Raw genomic sequence first — 16,374 nt, 5'->3', positions numbered from 1 at the left:
ACATTAATATAGTCTGGGAGTTGCATCTCAAGCATTGCCAATCAAAATGCGTAATATTATTCCCAGAGTTGACCGATCGTGTGGATTTGGGAAAATTAACGTAATCATTTGAAATACGGTTATCACTTACGTAAGTACGGATTTACGTAAGTCGAGACATACGTAACTCGGGGGATGCCTGTATACCCAAATGAGTATTAGCATGAGCAAATGGCAGAGAGAATTCTAAGATTTAGAAAAGGGTGAGTACATGAATAAGCCCAGACATTCACACGAATTGTGTTACTAAAAGCAACGCAAATGCAATTTCAAATTTAGGAATTAAAATCAAGCAGCAGCAGTCCATCATAACAGTTGTAAGTATGAAAGCATGCCGAGGACATTTGGTTTGTGAAAGAATAAAAATGTACTAACCGTTTGGAAAGTGCCTGCAGGAAGGGAAGTAGTACGGGAGTATTGCGAAGGAACAACTTTGAGGGCAGGGGGCATGGCTTGGCTGGAACTTATTGTATTCATTCCAGGGCTGGAATTCACACTGTTACTTGGTGCAGAGGAAACTATCACAGAAGATAATTGGTGTCGCCGCACTCCAATTGAAGATCCTACAATCAAATAATTAAGAATTCATTACAAAACAAGAGTAAAGTATAAATTTTATACTATTAAGAGAGGATTAGACAATATTAGTAATACACGAAGAAATAAACAGAAAGTGGGAAAGAAAGATCCTTGTAACAAGATATAAGACAATTGTTATGATGCAGGTAATATTTTGTTGGGATGATCATCTACAGTGCATGGAAGTCCATTGCAATTAATACTTAATTATACAAAAAAAAAACAAAAAATCTCATTACTTAATATAATTATATCTTATGAGATACAATAAATTTATCGGTGTAGCAAAAAAGTTATGAAAAAGAATCTAGTTAATAAAAATCATCCATTTCCCTGAGTCAATACAGAATAAGCTGAGGTATATGGTAATGTATAAAAAATGCTAGCACAATTATACTAGGTTCCATATAGTTGGCATTAAGTTTTTAACACAAGTCATAAAGTCATTACTGAATCATTCAGATGCAATGATATTTAAAAAAAACATTTCATTAATTTAATATTCTGCCGACACTTGTTTCAAGAATATAGACCTTCTTTTACAGAATTTCTTAGCGGAATGCTTAACCTAGACGGTAAGTAATTAAAATTAAATATTGTAATACTAAAATCCCAAACAAATGAACACACCACTATTGGATATTTTATCATCCGCAATGTCTATGAAGCCTAGCCTCTTGGATGCAGCATCCTGGGCCGACTGTGCAGTGGCCGGAGAAGGTTGAGGTGTGCTTGACGAGGGCTGAGGACCAGCCTGAGAAACTGTAGCGGACGGACGGGGATGAAGAGCCTTGAGCTGCCTCTGAGGTGATCTCCCAGGACCTGGTAAACCGAGCGGTCCATCCTAATGCACCATTCAAAGAGAAAGAATAAACTCAAGTCTTTCAGTAAAATAATAACAATATCAACTATTATTGCAACCAGTTACCCTAAAAATATAATTAGCTACATGCCAATATAATTTAAAGCACTTAGAATGCCAAAAAAATAACATGGAAAAACATTAACTTTGAAAATCCAGAGGAAAATGTAAAATAAATATTTTTACATAACAATAAATTATCAAGAAAATACTACGACAGAATATTATACAAATATACAAAAATAAAAAGGACCGTGAAAGAAATACAAACAGAAACTCTGCAGTGAATAGTATCACAAAAGAACACAATTTTGCACAATGGAACAAAAAAGGTGAAAATACAAATATAGGAAAATTAAAAGCACAACAAAAAAATACATATTGAAAAAAGATAGTGAAAATCAATGAAAGCAGAAAGCCAAATCACATCAACTACCAATGCTTTCATAACCTTCTCCTTCACTGGAATTCCATCCCATACATCTCTTGATGGCAATTAGGCCCTTGTAATTACCTGCTAACATAATCAGCCAAAATTTGTCTCCTAATAACAAGTCATATAGCCTACCGTGTATATTAGATAGAGAAACAGGTGGAGAGCCCATATTCTGGTAGAGTAATCAGAAACGTAGGGCTGAGTACGATAACACTCAACAACTATCATTGGTGGGTTGATTGCATTAAGGAGGTAGCGAAGGATGTACTTGATTTGAAAATGAGAATTTGACTTCAATAATGCTGATAATACTAGTGTTATATGAGAAAAATAAGGTTTTATTAATTCCAGGCAAAATGGAGCATTTGGTGATAAAGGCCTTAAGATTGCATGATAATTCCACCTGATCTAGGTATCATTGACTACAGAAAGGCGAGAAATATTTTTTTTCAGTGGATCCTTTTATTCAAGTTCAAGTACACCTCGAGTATGTTCACCAATGTAAAACACTCAAGGGGCGTGTTAGGATGGCATTTAAAATGTCTGACCACAAGCTCTTTTTGCTGATGAGTTTGATGTATTAGTAGAGTTGCACTTGAAGACATGTAAATTACATATGCTGTGTTGCCAACACTTTGTTAGGATTTTGACCAAAAGAGATGAAAGGCAGAGATGATTGTTGAAAACAGATGGAAGGCTACTCTTGTAGAAAACAATTCAGTGGTACTAATTAAAAGAAATGAAATTTGTTTAAAAGCTACAAAACGTGATCGGCATTACACATAGGAAGTCCACCAGTCGTTATGAAAATGTCATCTTGTGATAAAAGGCCATTTATGTTATGAATTGTCCATACCTTTGAAGCTGGGCTGCCATTAGGAGTGAATGGAGGAGTTGTTTTTGCTGGGGTGTATGCTCGTCCATATTTCAGTTGACCCCGATCCGTGGAAGAAGTTGCAGAGGAAGCAGGATTGCTGGTACCAGGGGGTGTGACAAAACATCTGTCCTCCCGGTTTCTGTTCTTGTACGCAGCAAGAATCTGAAAAGACAAAGACAATCAGTAAGATTCTCGAATCGTAACTTAGGAATTTTTCTAGAACACTTTATATTTACAATTATATTCTGAGCAAAATGAAACAAATGATTCCATGGTTGAAAACAGATAATATAAAAATATAGTTAAAATTTGGTAATAATTGAAATAGAGGCCATATGCCGTGAGAGGTAGCGAGGAAGTATTGTCGTGTGACCGGAGTAGTGTGGAGCAGTGGATAGAGTGACTAGAGACTTAGGACTTCGAGCAGAATCATCGGGGGAGAGGAGAGAAAGCTATGCAGCGGAAGGTAGGGTGGACATCTAGGCATTCTTTCTCTCCTATTCATATTCGTAATGTAAGTATAGAGAATATTTTTATCGGTTCGCCCCCTTTTTTGGGGCGAATAATGAATTTTCTGATGTTGTGAAAATTTATCGTGCAAACACATGGAAACAGATGTTTTCCAAATATGCTCAGATTTCATAACCACAGTTCATAGTTCTAAAAAAAAAAAGGAAGAGTACATAAAAAAGTGCACAAGTACTCAGACAAAATGTCTTTCTAAAACATAATTTATACTTAGGCCATTCACATTCAAGCATGAGGAGTATCCAAGCAATGCCATAACATAATATCAAACTTCTGAAATGACTTTCTCATGTTTAGGAAATAGATGCAATGCAGTTTCCCAATAAATATTTAATAATTATATATTTCAATTATTATAATTAATTTTGTGAAATAAAATATATTTTCATCTACATCATAATTCCCATAACAACAAAGCTTTGTCGTAGCTTTATTAATCATGCTCTAAGCATAAAATAGGTTTTCATCAAGTGGAAAAGTACCTTGCTAAGAAATTTACTGCTCTTACTGTTGAGGTGCCCAGAGACACCATATGACAGTTAAAAGATTGAGTGAAATGTGGTGGCCAGGTTGTTAGGTCAGAAATGAAAAATACCCACAGCCTGAGACAAAGTCCTCCAGCAAAGAAGAATAATTTATCATGATTTATACCTAAGTCACGGAGATACAAAAATGATAGGTGAAGGACTTATGCAGATAGGACACAAGAAATTGGCTGCTTGACATCTAAATCTACATATTACAAAGTATGCCACCTAAAGAGGTGTTTGGCAGGGGGAAACATGAAAGCACCAGGGGCTTATTCTTCAATTACCAATGAAAAAAAATTGTGATGGATCTATGGGCTGATGGATCTACAAATGAATATGTAGTTCAATGGCTCATTCATTGCTTGTAGCTATAATGATAGAAATGAACTATTCCTGTAGAAGTAATCCCTTAAAGAGATGCTACTTGCAAGCTGTAGCTTATCAATGATTGCACTTCCAAAAAATTTCCATACTTGGCAGAATCAAGGAAGTTGTCCAAATTTGACCCAAAATTTGGAATTAAAGACTAACCCCCGAACAGTTTTCAACTCCTAAAATTTTTCTTAAAGGCCGTTTCACTCATTTCAATTTGATGTACCCGCGTATGAAGGCTCCGTCAAAATTGCATTGTGTACAGCAGTGGACACGAGATAGTAAAATAGCCCCTGCTCCAATTTTGAGGTCGCATCCTCACATATGTTTTAAGTGCAATCTGCACATTGTCAATCCCTGTTTAAAACGGCCTTAAGACAAGCAGATTTGGCATTTTTCCACTCATAGGTTGACTGAGGGCAACTGGACTGATAAAAGAAATATTAACATAAAGAGTACTCACTGGAAGTCCTCATGGGATTTCTACCAGTTTAAATCAGTGCATATCCCTGCCTTGATTTCTTATTTAAATCAGTGCAGATCCCAGGAAGACTTCATAAAAATAATTTTCCAGGTTAGAATGGCATCGTACTTATGCTCACCTGACTTTGTTCCAACTGGAGGCCCACCGAACGAGTAACTTTAAGAGGGAGTGCATCCCTCCTCTCCTTGCCATCGTTGATAGCTCTATGCACCACAGCAGTCAGATCCACCAACTGAAAAAATTGAAAGGAAAATTAGACTTTCAACGAAGGTTTCACTTATTTTTTCCCACACCACTGGATGGGAGACCAGCACTTTAATTCGATACCTCCAGATAGCCCTTATAATACTGGATGAGCGGATTTGACTCGAAGGGCGATTGTTGAGCATTTATACAGTTTTATCCCTTTACATTTGATGCAATTGCAAGAAAATTAAAAAAAAAACTTAAAACCGTGAATTGCATAATATTATCAAGGCACTCAGTGACTCAAATAAAAGGCCAGTTTGATATGTGATGATAAAGCACACCATTGACTACGCCACAGGTATGATACATACCCAGGGTAAAGGTCTGTTTCTTTCCCTGGGTCATCCTTCACTTTGAGGATGACCGTAGGGTATACCCAAGATTCGAACCAAAGAACCTCTGGACAGAAACAAAGCACTCGAATCACATGGCTATGCCGCTCCCCCAGTATAAGCAATACATGATGAAAAATACTAAAGCAAAACAATGATGATTAACCCACCTGTTTATTTAATTGTGCGATTTTATTCGCTTTATTTTCACAACTCTCCTTCATTTCCTCATACAGCTGACGATACCGCCCAGCATCACTCTTGCATATTATCAATTCACAGGCCAATTCCAAGAAAAAGGACTCCAACTCCTGAAATATACATTTAAAACTTCAATATAGACTACTATTTTCATCAGATTAATGCCTATAAGGCTAAAATGTCATGAGACAACATATTTATGCATGATCAAACAATATCCACAGTGATCTGATCAAATTTTGTCACCGTTAATTCATGTTTGACTTGTAAAAATAGTAAAACACTATTATACACAATTAATAGAGTTCATATTAATTTTCAATTTCCTTGACTTCAATCAATGACATTTTGCACGGATTGCGACCGAAGTAAGGATGTAGGTGTATCTCATGCTTTCAAACCCCACATTGCCATTATTTAAGTACACCGGGACTGGCCACGGTGATAACTTTTACGGAGTCACCCGCAATGCACAAATAGTGCGAAAAATCCACAGAGGAAAAATCATTCGCCTTGACCGGGATTTGAACCCGGATCCCTCGATTTCCTGCCGAGTGCTTTAGCCAGTTAAGCTACCGAGGCGTCATTCTCCCCTGTGGAAATTTGTGGAATTAAATAAGTGTTCAAAGTTCGGGCTTTGCTCTCCTGCTGTGGTGCCTAGCGCACGACCTGGACATAATATGCTCAGCAGTCCATACCACCTTGTCCGGTATAGTCCACAAATTTCCATAGGGGAGAATGACGCCTCAGTAGCTTAACTGGCTAAAGCACTCGGCCGGAAATCGAGGGATCCGGGTTCGAATCCTGGTCAAGGCAAATGATTTTTCCTCTGTGGATTTTTTTCCCCATATTGCCACTTTTGGTTGCATCAAACGCATCCTAAGCACTGTTTTCTCATTACAGTTAGTTAAGTCTTGTCATAACACATCTGCGGTTGGACATCCTGCCGGTTAAGCACACCTCTTGGCACTCTTAAAGGGAAAAAATAACTCAAAAGAAACTACACTTAATAAATAATAAAATAACTATTAATCGTCAGGGTTTGCCCGAACTTTGAAATCTTTTTGCTGGGTTATGCATTCACATGACGTTTTTGGTCTACACATGTTTGGACACACACAAGGTTCAATGTTGTGTAGCAGGGTATAATATGATCTCGTGCACGGTATGTCGGAAATCGTTTTTTCCATTGTTGCTGTTTAACGTATTCCGCTCACAACCTTACTTCAACTTCGAGCCATCAGACATTTGAGGGGGTTGACCATCACTATACTTGCTTTGAGTCTTTACCTAAAAATCCTAAAATGTGACCATGAATTCCAAATTCCAAGTTTCCGATTTCTCTGGGTACTATCCTTTCCAAACAACACAGGGTGGCCTGATAGTTATGAAGTAAAGTCAAGCAGTAGAAGTCGCTGAGACGAAGTAGTGTCAAGTCAAGTAGTGCCAAGTAGCACTGCCCATGGCCGTGCAGCTAGAGTGGCAACAAACTGACCACTTGCCGCTCAAACAGCAATGCATTGTAACAATAGGGTAGTTTCCTTCATCAAAGAAAACGAAAGGCATTGATTGTGATTTGTTACCCACCATTAGAGTATTCATAATATACAAATTATTTTGTTTTAGAAATACCGGTTTAGACGAATGGCAATGGTCAATTTTTTCCTCATTTGAAAAAGGCCAGATTGGCACTCATGCGATGCCACTCCACGTGACGTCACAGGGACCTAGTTTCTATACGAGTAGATAGGAGTTTTATATCGCCTGATATTACCAATTCATGCATGAGGCACAGAGCTCAGGGAAACATGTCTTAATAATCACCTATTAAAACTGCCTAAGGTCGGAAAGTTTTCTTCGTTGGATAAGGTATTGATAATCCTTTTTAAGCCAAGTGCTACCAGCTAGCAGGGTACTCTGCTACCTGCTAGCATCCTGCGTCGTATCAGCGCTTAAAGCCTCGCCCCAAGGTCACCTCACTTGCGGCAGCTGGAACCAGAACGACGTCACACGGAGTTTTCCCAGCATTCATACTTAGCTGTCGCATTTTCGCGCGCTTGAAAATTTTCACTTTTCATTTAATCACAAAAAATATAAATCGTCATTTAAAAATCTAAAAGCATGAAATACATACTCCAAGAGTAATAATCTTTCGATTTAGGCAATTAAAAAAAATAAAATAGGAAACCACCCTATTATTATGGATGATGTGAGAAAACAATGACAGTCACATAATGATGCTGGACAAGAATTATTCTTGACAATGGGAGCGATTTAAGGATGAAGAGTGGTGTTCGGTTGTACACATTGCAGCTCCCGATTTTTCCCCACGTCAACTTCTTCAGGACAATTGTGTTTGTGACCTATACGTTAATTCGACTTGTGAAGTAATTGTGCACATTTCAGGATGTTCAACTAAGATTTTCAGCTTTTTGCTGCACCTCTCGAATTTTTCCCTCACCATTAACTTATTCGTCTGACATTTCCAAGACTCTAGGTTCCAATTTTTATTTCCCTGACATTTCAATGACTTCCCGCACCAGCAAGAACCCTGTTAAAATACATGCATCCTAAGGAACCAAATGTAAGCAGTTGCTACACATACATGTCCAATAAGTTTTAAATTAAAAAACATTCCCTTTTATATAAAAAAGGAGATGTTAATTTTTGTAATGAGAGCACATCAGAACTGGGGCATTGTAGAGTTTTCTTTTTGGTAATTCACATTATTGAAACGCATCTAGATCTACTTGTCATAAATTCATCAAGGGTATTTAATAATTATGTACTGGTATTTATACAGAACAAAGATGTGATCATTGCACATAATACAGAGAAGGTAACAAAAAATAATCCATGCTAAGTTGTCACCTGGATAGTTGCCAGCCCACATTGGGAAAATGCGACATCTCAGCAAGGATAATTAATTCTTATCACAAGAGATGTGTTTACACAGGATACCACATTTCAAACAGCAAATTAAGAACAGTTATAAATTGAATTGGTATGCTCTCGAGTTGGGAAATAAAGCATTTCTCCACCAAACAAAAGTTTTTACAGTAATCTACGCTGCATGCAAACTCAACTAAGGATGGTCCTCCCTTGGGTGCATAGGCTTGAAAAGGAAGGTACTAAATGAATGGGCACTGAAATAATCTAGATAAATGCAATTCCTTCCTTTGGTATATATAATTACATCAGATTTTCACATCCAGAGCAATCAAGGGTGGAAGCATTGGAAATGTGATGCTTCAAAAAAATGATGTAATTAAAATTAATAATTTCTATCAGCACTGAGGAAGCCCTAAGAATAGTAGGAGAGAACCAATATTAGGATTGTAAAAAATTGATGATTTTACACCATTTGAGCACAATCCAATATCTTGTATGATGTTGGGCACGATATGGTGGAAGTTCTTAATATCATTAAAATAAGATATTGCAATATTTCCACTGAGTTTTATTACTACACAACGCGTTTCCTCGTCACAAATGACATTATCAAGTGTGACAAGTCTTAAAGAGTTCCTGCTTATATGTATCTCAAGATAAGGAGGAACTCTTTAAGACTTGTCACACTTGATAATGTCGTTTGTGACAACGAAACGCATTGTGTAGTAATAAAACTTGGTGGAAATATTGCAATGTCTTATTTTAATAACACAATCCAATAAATTAATAGAGAGACAAACAAGGTATAGACTGTAGACACTTCAAGTGCCCCATTCTAGACTTACCGGCCTAGTAAGTTGTTGCACAGCCTTCCTCGTTTCAGAGTGGACCGTGTTCAGACCCTTTTTCTTCTCCAAATCAGCACCAGAGAGCACCGTTTCACCCTCCTTGGCCACCTCTTTCGCAGATTCCATGGCTTTGGACGAGGCTAGCACCGGAACCTCCGTGGCCTCCGGAGTCGAAGCAGTTATTAAGACAGGTACTTGAGCTATTGTAGCAGTGGTGGATTGTTTTGGAGCAACTACTGCCAGAGTTACATTTGAGGGGGAAGGGGTGGCCAGCTTTTCCAGCTTGGAACTGAGTTTCGCCTTCTTTGCCTCGAGTGAGGGAGCAGGCAAGATCAGCCCATTCTTCCCCGATAAATAAGCAGCAGCCAATGAGGTCCTTTTCTCCTCTGCAGACGCACTTGACAATTTTTTAACACTTTCCACTTCCTGTACGGACGACACTGATGAAGGCACACCCACCTCTGGTGCAGGGGGTTCACTGGCATTGGTGGATGCTGTTTTACTGGCAGATGGGGCTTGTGCATCAACATTCTTAAGTTCACCACCAGAGGGATTCTTGTCATGACCTGCGTCCTTTTTCACTTTCTCCAGTTCATCATCATCTTCCACTAGATCCACTACACTCACTTCTACAGTATCTTTACGGGCCTTGGGCAATTCCTTACCCTCACTTTCACGCACTGAATCATTTTCACCGGGCAATCTACTTTTAGCACCACTGTCAAGTTTTGGCCTCTTTGGGTCACTTTCATCGTTAGTTGTCAGACTTGATCTCTTTCTTTCCCCTGAAAGGTAATGCAGAGCTTTTAATATAAAAAGCAAACTTTCTTGGACAACACATTTTGAAATTGCATTATAAAAAATAAATTATTAAATTGAGAATTCCAAGAAATACACACACAATGTAAACTGATTTTGAATACCCAATTCAATTTATTGACACTCTTTCACTGAATTTAAATATATATTTCATAATTTATTTCAAAATTTAACTTTAAGGTTTGCACAAACACAAGGCTATTGCCAAATATTTTCAATGATTTCAAAAGCAAGCAGAAGCTACACAAAGGAGTTTCACTTATTCAACTAAACAATCCTCCAGAAATAATTCAAATCCTTCGGTTAAATAGAAATCTTCCACTATGAGAGAGGATATTCCTAGTAAGCTACGAAATTCCCATACAAATGAAGTCTATAGATTATTCTGTGTAAATGACAATTTTTTTACACAGCTGCTATTTCCACAATGCATGTAGAAAACAAATACATGCATCATGTAATATATGAGAAAAGTTATGGTACAGTAGATTCCGGTTAATTGGGGCATATTGGGACTTGTGCACTTTGCCCCAATTAGGCGAACTCTCTTGTATATTGGCATAAAAAACTTTTCAATGGTAGAAAGAAGACTAAAGAATGTTTATAATGCAACATAAGTTTATTAAACTATTAATTTGATTAATAAATCAGCGACTTTTGTTAATTTATTATCATTTTTAAGAATTATAACATTTTTGTTAAAAATATTTTTTACAGCCTCGGGCGACGCTGAATGAATGTCTTTTACTAAGTCCTATTAAAGAAAAGACCTATACTCTTGCGGATAGTATAACAACAAGGGCTTTCAAAATAGGACAAGAATAGGACCACTTGTGAAAAATAAGAGTAAATCGAAGCAGGAAAAAAAAATTGTATTCTGAAAACAAAAAATTTTAATTTCGTCGCGAGTATAGAGTCTTATGTGGCTGACTCATGGCCCAATAAAGCGGCATGTTGTACTAAATAAGCGGAGAATACTCTGGGATATTCCTCTATTGGGTTCTGTTCTTCAAGATCTGCCCCAATTGAGCGGCTGCCCCAAGTAACTGGTGGACCCATTAAACGGAATCTACTGTATTTCCTGTTTTTTTTTAAACTATTATGCATACGTAATAAGATTATCTGCAGAACACATCTCAGCAGAGTGAAACCCTTAACATTATTGAATAATTTACCCCGTAGCAAAAATGCTACTCCAGCAACTGAAGACAGTAGTAAGTAGCTTCTTCAATTTAATAGTGGTTTTATTATTCTGAATAAATCCAAACATGTACATATAAGCCATAAACTATTTTCGGCTAGAAAATAGGATGGAATGAAGAGAACAAGCTAAGTTGCTATTAGTACATTATGCTTATTCTAGCTCATTCAATTCTTAAGAGGAAAGAAAAATGAGCATAAAATATGCTTATGATTTCAATAATTGTATAAACACACTGCAGAATAAAGCAAGTTCTCCACAATTCACTACAAAATCTTAAACTTCAGGAGCTAAAATAAATCTCAATATGCCCTGTTCTCAAACCTCATGAAAACCACTGGTCAAAGACTTTTACAGTAATCGAGTAGATATTGATCACTTCAGTCACTTGTATGGAAAGAGACATCTTTTAAAGAAGGATTCATTAATTTTGATATCTTGAGACTCAAAGCTGATCAGGAGAGTATCTCACTTTGGCAAAGAGAAAGGTCAAATAACAAGTAGGAAAACAATATCACAATACGATGTTATAAGGTGGATTTTTGTGTCACGGGTTGCATAAATCTAGCCAGTACAAAAAATTATTGTTAGTACCTAAAAAAATAAGGCACATTGGATGCTTGAGCAAAAATATTTCTCTAAAAACTTCATTTCCTAATACACCGCAAAGTTTGAACACGATTTGGAGGTGACACTTCCCCACCTTCCCTAACGAGTCAGGCACTCTGAACACCCAAAAATGCAAATCAGACCTAGACACTATTACAGTTTTGCTTCGGACACTACAATATCCACTCATGAATGCGATCCACTCACAGTGCAGCAGGCTTGGAAAATTTGAACAGGAACTACTGATTCACCTCACATTCATGTTATAAATGTTCATTCATTCACATCTGAGTTGACATAACTCATCATTTCATAAGATAATGCTTCCTCCGCTCCTTAGCATACCAATTGGAATCAACACCAAAACACAAATAGTGCATAATGTAATTTCACTGTGTTCAATCTTCAAGAAATACTCAAAAAATACTAAGAGTTGGACATCACTTGATGACAGCTCACTTGATACCAATAGATGACAAATCACAGGTATGACATGAATCATTTTCTACAAACACTTGTAGATTTGTACCACTGGAGGGGAATATAACTGTAAGAAAGGGGTTCAACTATTCCTGGACAATAACTTGGCAGGAAAGATATCCGAAGAAATAACCCTCACTTCATATAGTTGATCAAGCCTATGAAAAGTGAATGAAGTCCATAATGACATGGAACATGAAGGGGCGCGAAGATTTATGGAATGTTTGAGCAAATATGAGAAGAAAATCACCACAAATATGCAGTGGAATATTTATAGGGTTAACCATGGTCTGTAACCCACAACAATGTCAACAGAAAACCAATTCAGTGATGCATACCTAATCATAACCTAACAGGCAAATAACTCCTAATCAAGCACTTAACATTCATGAGGTAGGTGTGAGCTAAGTTTTCAAAAAGGTAAAACAAAGAAGTGCGTGACACGTATGAAAATGAACATGCAATTGTGAACTAAATTTGATGCCATAATAGAGTTGCAGTACGTGAAAATATATTCCTTATAAATACTGTCACCAAAAAGCAGAAGCAACACTTGGGATGGGGGGAAGGTAGAAGCGAACCACAACCAAGATGCACAAAAGAACATTACGTGTAATAAGGGCAAGTTAAAACAGATTTTGATCACGATATGTAAGTAACAATGCTCAAGGAAGGGATAAACACAAGCATGTTAAATTTCCGCATCCCAGGATAGCAACAATGAATCACACTGATGCATAGACATGCTAGCGAGAGGGAGAGCAGCCATAAATAATCGATTGGACAGTAAAATTCAAGTACATTAAAGGCACAAATATAGTTGTACGAATATGTAAATGTTTCTGACAGCCGACCGTAGTAATTTATAATTTAAAAAAAAATTTTTAAGATACACAACAGCACAAAAGAGTAACATGGACCACAAGTCACAACCAATTCTGAGTAAGAGAACCAATAAAAATTACACGATAGCAACTTTTTCAGCATAGAACCGAGCACACATCTTTAATAGTCTTTCCTGACCTGGGGAAATTGACTTAATAGAAAGAAAACATAGTGGCATGAATCTCAACAAAAAATGAGACATTCAACCAATAATTTTCCCACCATATTTAATCTTCAAATATTACCAGTTCAAAGAATATTTGAGTTGAAACTTGAGTGTCAGAAATCATGACAGGGATCAGAAGCAAATTATGGATTTTTTTTCTCTAGTTATTACACCTCTGAATTCTGTGAAGCTAATAATGAAGTCCATGTCATTAAGCCTAACAGGAAATTAAGAGATGAAAACAGCAAAGATCAGTGATATCATCAGCATGATACTCAGCTACATTTTTATTATAAGCAATAGTCATTAACTAAATCCTTATACTTCCTCAAATACCATATTTTATTCCATTTATACTCAATGACATTTTATTAAAATAACCAACACACCTCCATTCATAACTTCTTTTATCAAAAACAAACCCACACGCTCCTACACCAGAGAATGATGATATGTAAGTTGATCTGAATAACTCATGTCTGCATAGCTTGCAGCAGTGTCATTTATTCACGTATGATCCTTTAAGTCTGGCAGGTATATAAAATAAGCCCAAATGTAACAATTTATTGACAACCAGTTAATCCAAGCATTCGCAATGATAATTGCTAGGCAGCTCTGATCACAATCATCATTATCTTAAGGCAGCACTTTTGTCGATTACCGCAATTATAGTAATTTTTATTTAAAAATTTTCATTTGAATAAAAAATTTGGATTTTTTTTACAAATTCTGAAGCTCAAAAAACATATGTTGTAAAGGATGATTTAAAAAAATCAAAATACTGAGCAAAATTTGATGACATGAAAGACTTGATTGATGTGTAATAATGAACAGGTGAAATATACAGACTTACCTCAGAGAAAATAACAATAATTTAATCAAATTTTAACTCTTAACTTTAAACAATTTTTGTGTGACATTGGGGGTGGAATTTACCTATATTATACTTATATTATATTATACCTTGATGATGGGATGAATGTAACTTTTTTCCGACTTTAATTTTCTTTGCTTCTACAACTACTTTTCCACTTGGTTTGGAGCTGCTGCTTTTCTTAACGACCTTCCCATCCTTAGCATTAAAGTTTATTTTCTTTACTACACTATGGCTTTGATTGGCACTAAATTTCTTCAACCTAAATTGACCTTGATGCAAAAAAATAAAAGAAATTAAGTTTTCATTATATTCATTCGGAATTTTCTGTAGGCTTGACCGGATGAACTGGCATGACTACAGGTCTTTATTTAATTAACACACATAAACTGAAACATAAAAGAATTTACTATTGAAATAACGAAAATGATAAGAAAAATTGAACAAAATAAAACTAATGCATAAAAAAAGACCCACCAGAGACAACTCAGGCAAAAATAGCCGTAGGAATACCAAAATGCTTATGATGGCTGATCACAATACATATGTAATTAAAATTTAATAAAATATAGAAATAAGTTAGAAAGCAGCACTAAAGTATAAGAGAGTTTTTGAGTTAAAGTCAAGCACAATAAAAAAATATAAAAAAATTAAGCAAACACAGTCAAATCACACCACCAATTCTAACAGAGCAAATGTTAGAAAAATAAAAAAATCATGCACTAAAAGCATGATGAAAAACCAAACCTAGGACCCTACAGACAACATAACCTAGGACCCTAAGAGACACAGTTTAAATATGTTCCAGCATTATAGTTTTGACAAAGTCGCCTTAATTTCTCCTTGCCATGTCATATACCACTCCATTTTTACAATATAGTCATAAATTACAAGGAAATACAATATTCTATAAGCTATCAAAAAATACTACACAAAGAAATTTAAATAAATGACAGGTTAGTCAAGCATCAGTCAGATTCAAAGCAGTACAAAAAAGAATAAACCAAGGCAAATCATACATTTGAAAAACCATAACCAAGAATCCATTCAACAGGATAGACTACAGACACATTATTGAATTCCACAGGTACATCAAGATCTGATAATATCCTGTAATCTACAATGTTAGCTCTTTCAAATGCTTCTGGTCTCCGATGAAATAGAACATTTCAACAGTTGTCTTCTACCATCTTCGTGATGCTTGAAGCGAGAACTCCAGCTCATAATTCATTGCATAAATTTCCAGATGAGATGGTTATTTTCTGTGATTGACCACATATTCCGTGAGTTTCTCAATAATATCACAGGCAAGATTGTCATCAACCAAAAATTGTAGTTGAATCACCAAGACTTAATAGTTCAGGTCAATATATTATACTCTCTTATACGTACATACTCATTTATACAGTGTGTCCTCGTTTAACGTCGTCCCGTTTAACGTTGTTTCACGATAACGTTGTCCAAAAATTGAAACCCTTGATCATTTAACGTCGTTATTGCTTCGCGATAACGTTGTTCAAATTATGCGCGACGAAAAAAAAATGAATGGCGATTAGGACGCAAGCGCATCTGATGTATAGCAAATATTACTATATTAATGCGATTGGTAATTTTTGTTCGACAGAAAAGGTTGGCGTGGGTAGCGTATGTTAAATATGCATCTGAGCGAATAATTATCGCCTCATTTACCCATTATCCGTATATTTTTCTGATGCCAACCGAAAAAAATGTCCACGAAGAAGCGAGTGGCTATCCTGGTGGTTCTTCAGACGTGAAGAAAAAACGGCGATATTAGAACAAAAACTTGGTATTATTAAAAGAATTGAAGAAGGTGCAACTGCTGGAGAGATCGGTCGAGTTTTAGGTTTGCAGGTCGAGTTTTTGCAATTAAAATTTCTTCTGTTACTGAAAATATCGATGTTTCGCCATTAAAATACTTTCTTTTTAGTTTTTATATTTCATTTAATAATGCCTTCTTCCCAACCTTTTCGTTATGAAAATTCGTTTCGTTTCGAATGAATCGTTATCATGCTGAAGTGAATAATCGGTAATGAATGTTTCTCGCAATTTCCGCGGGGTTAAAGAATTCATATCATCACGAAAATTGACTC

The 16,374-nt window shown here is 36.2% G+C and overlaps 1 protein-coding gene across 6 annotated transcripts in view; it reads right to left on the bottom strand.

The window, feature by feature from the left end:
• The window catches only part of LOC124169768 (activating transcription factor 7-interacting protein 1-like), a 95,496-nt gene that overhangs the window by 11,630 nt on the left and 67,492 nt on the right, over positions 1-16,374 (bottom strand). For 5 of the 6 annotated variants that reach the window (XM_046548489.1, XM_046548493.1, XM_046548490.1 and 2 more), the window contains 7 exons: positions 14,353-14,535; positions 9,227-10,014; positions 5,459-5,599; positions 4,826-4,939; positions 2,773-2,955; positions 1,249-1,462; positions 415-602 (listed from right to left, as the gene is read on the bottom strand). In XM_046548489.1, the coding sequence (XP_046404445.1) occupies positions 415-602; positions 1,249-1,462; positions 2,773-2,955; positions 4,826-4,939; positions 5,459-5,599; positions 9,227-10,014; positions 14,353-14,535 (1,811 nt within the window). The remainder of the gene's footprint in view (positions 1-414; positions 603-1,248; positions 1,463-2,772; positions 2,956-4,825; positions 4,940-5,458; positions 5,600-9,226; positions 10,015-14,352; positions 14,536-16,374) is intronic. The other variant, XM_046548494.1, reaches the window with a different exon arrangement.

This window comes from Ischnura elegans, chromosome 12 (assembly GCF_921293095.1).
Source record: "Ischnura elegans chromosome 12, ioIscEleg1.1, whole genome shotgun sequence".
NCBI classification, from domain to species: Eukaryota; Metazoa; Arthropoda; class Insecta; order Odonata; family Coenagrionidae; genus Ischnura; species Ischnura elegans.
The sequence above is the reverse complement of the archived record's forward strand: the minus strand, read 5'-3'. Positions and strand labels throughout refer to the sequence as shown.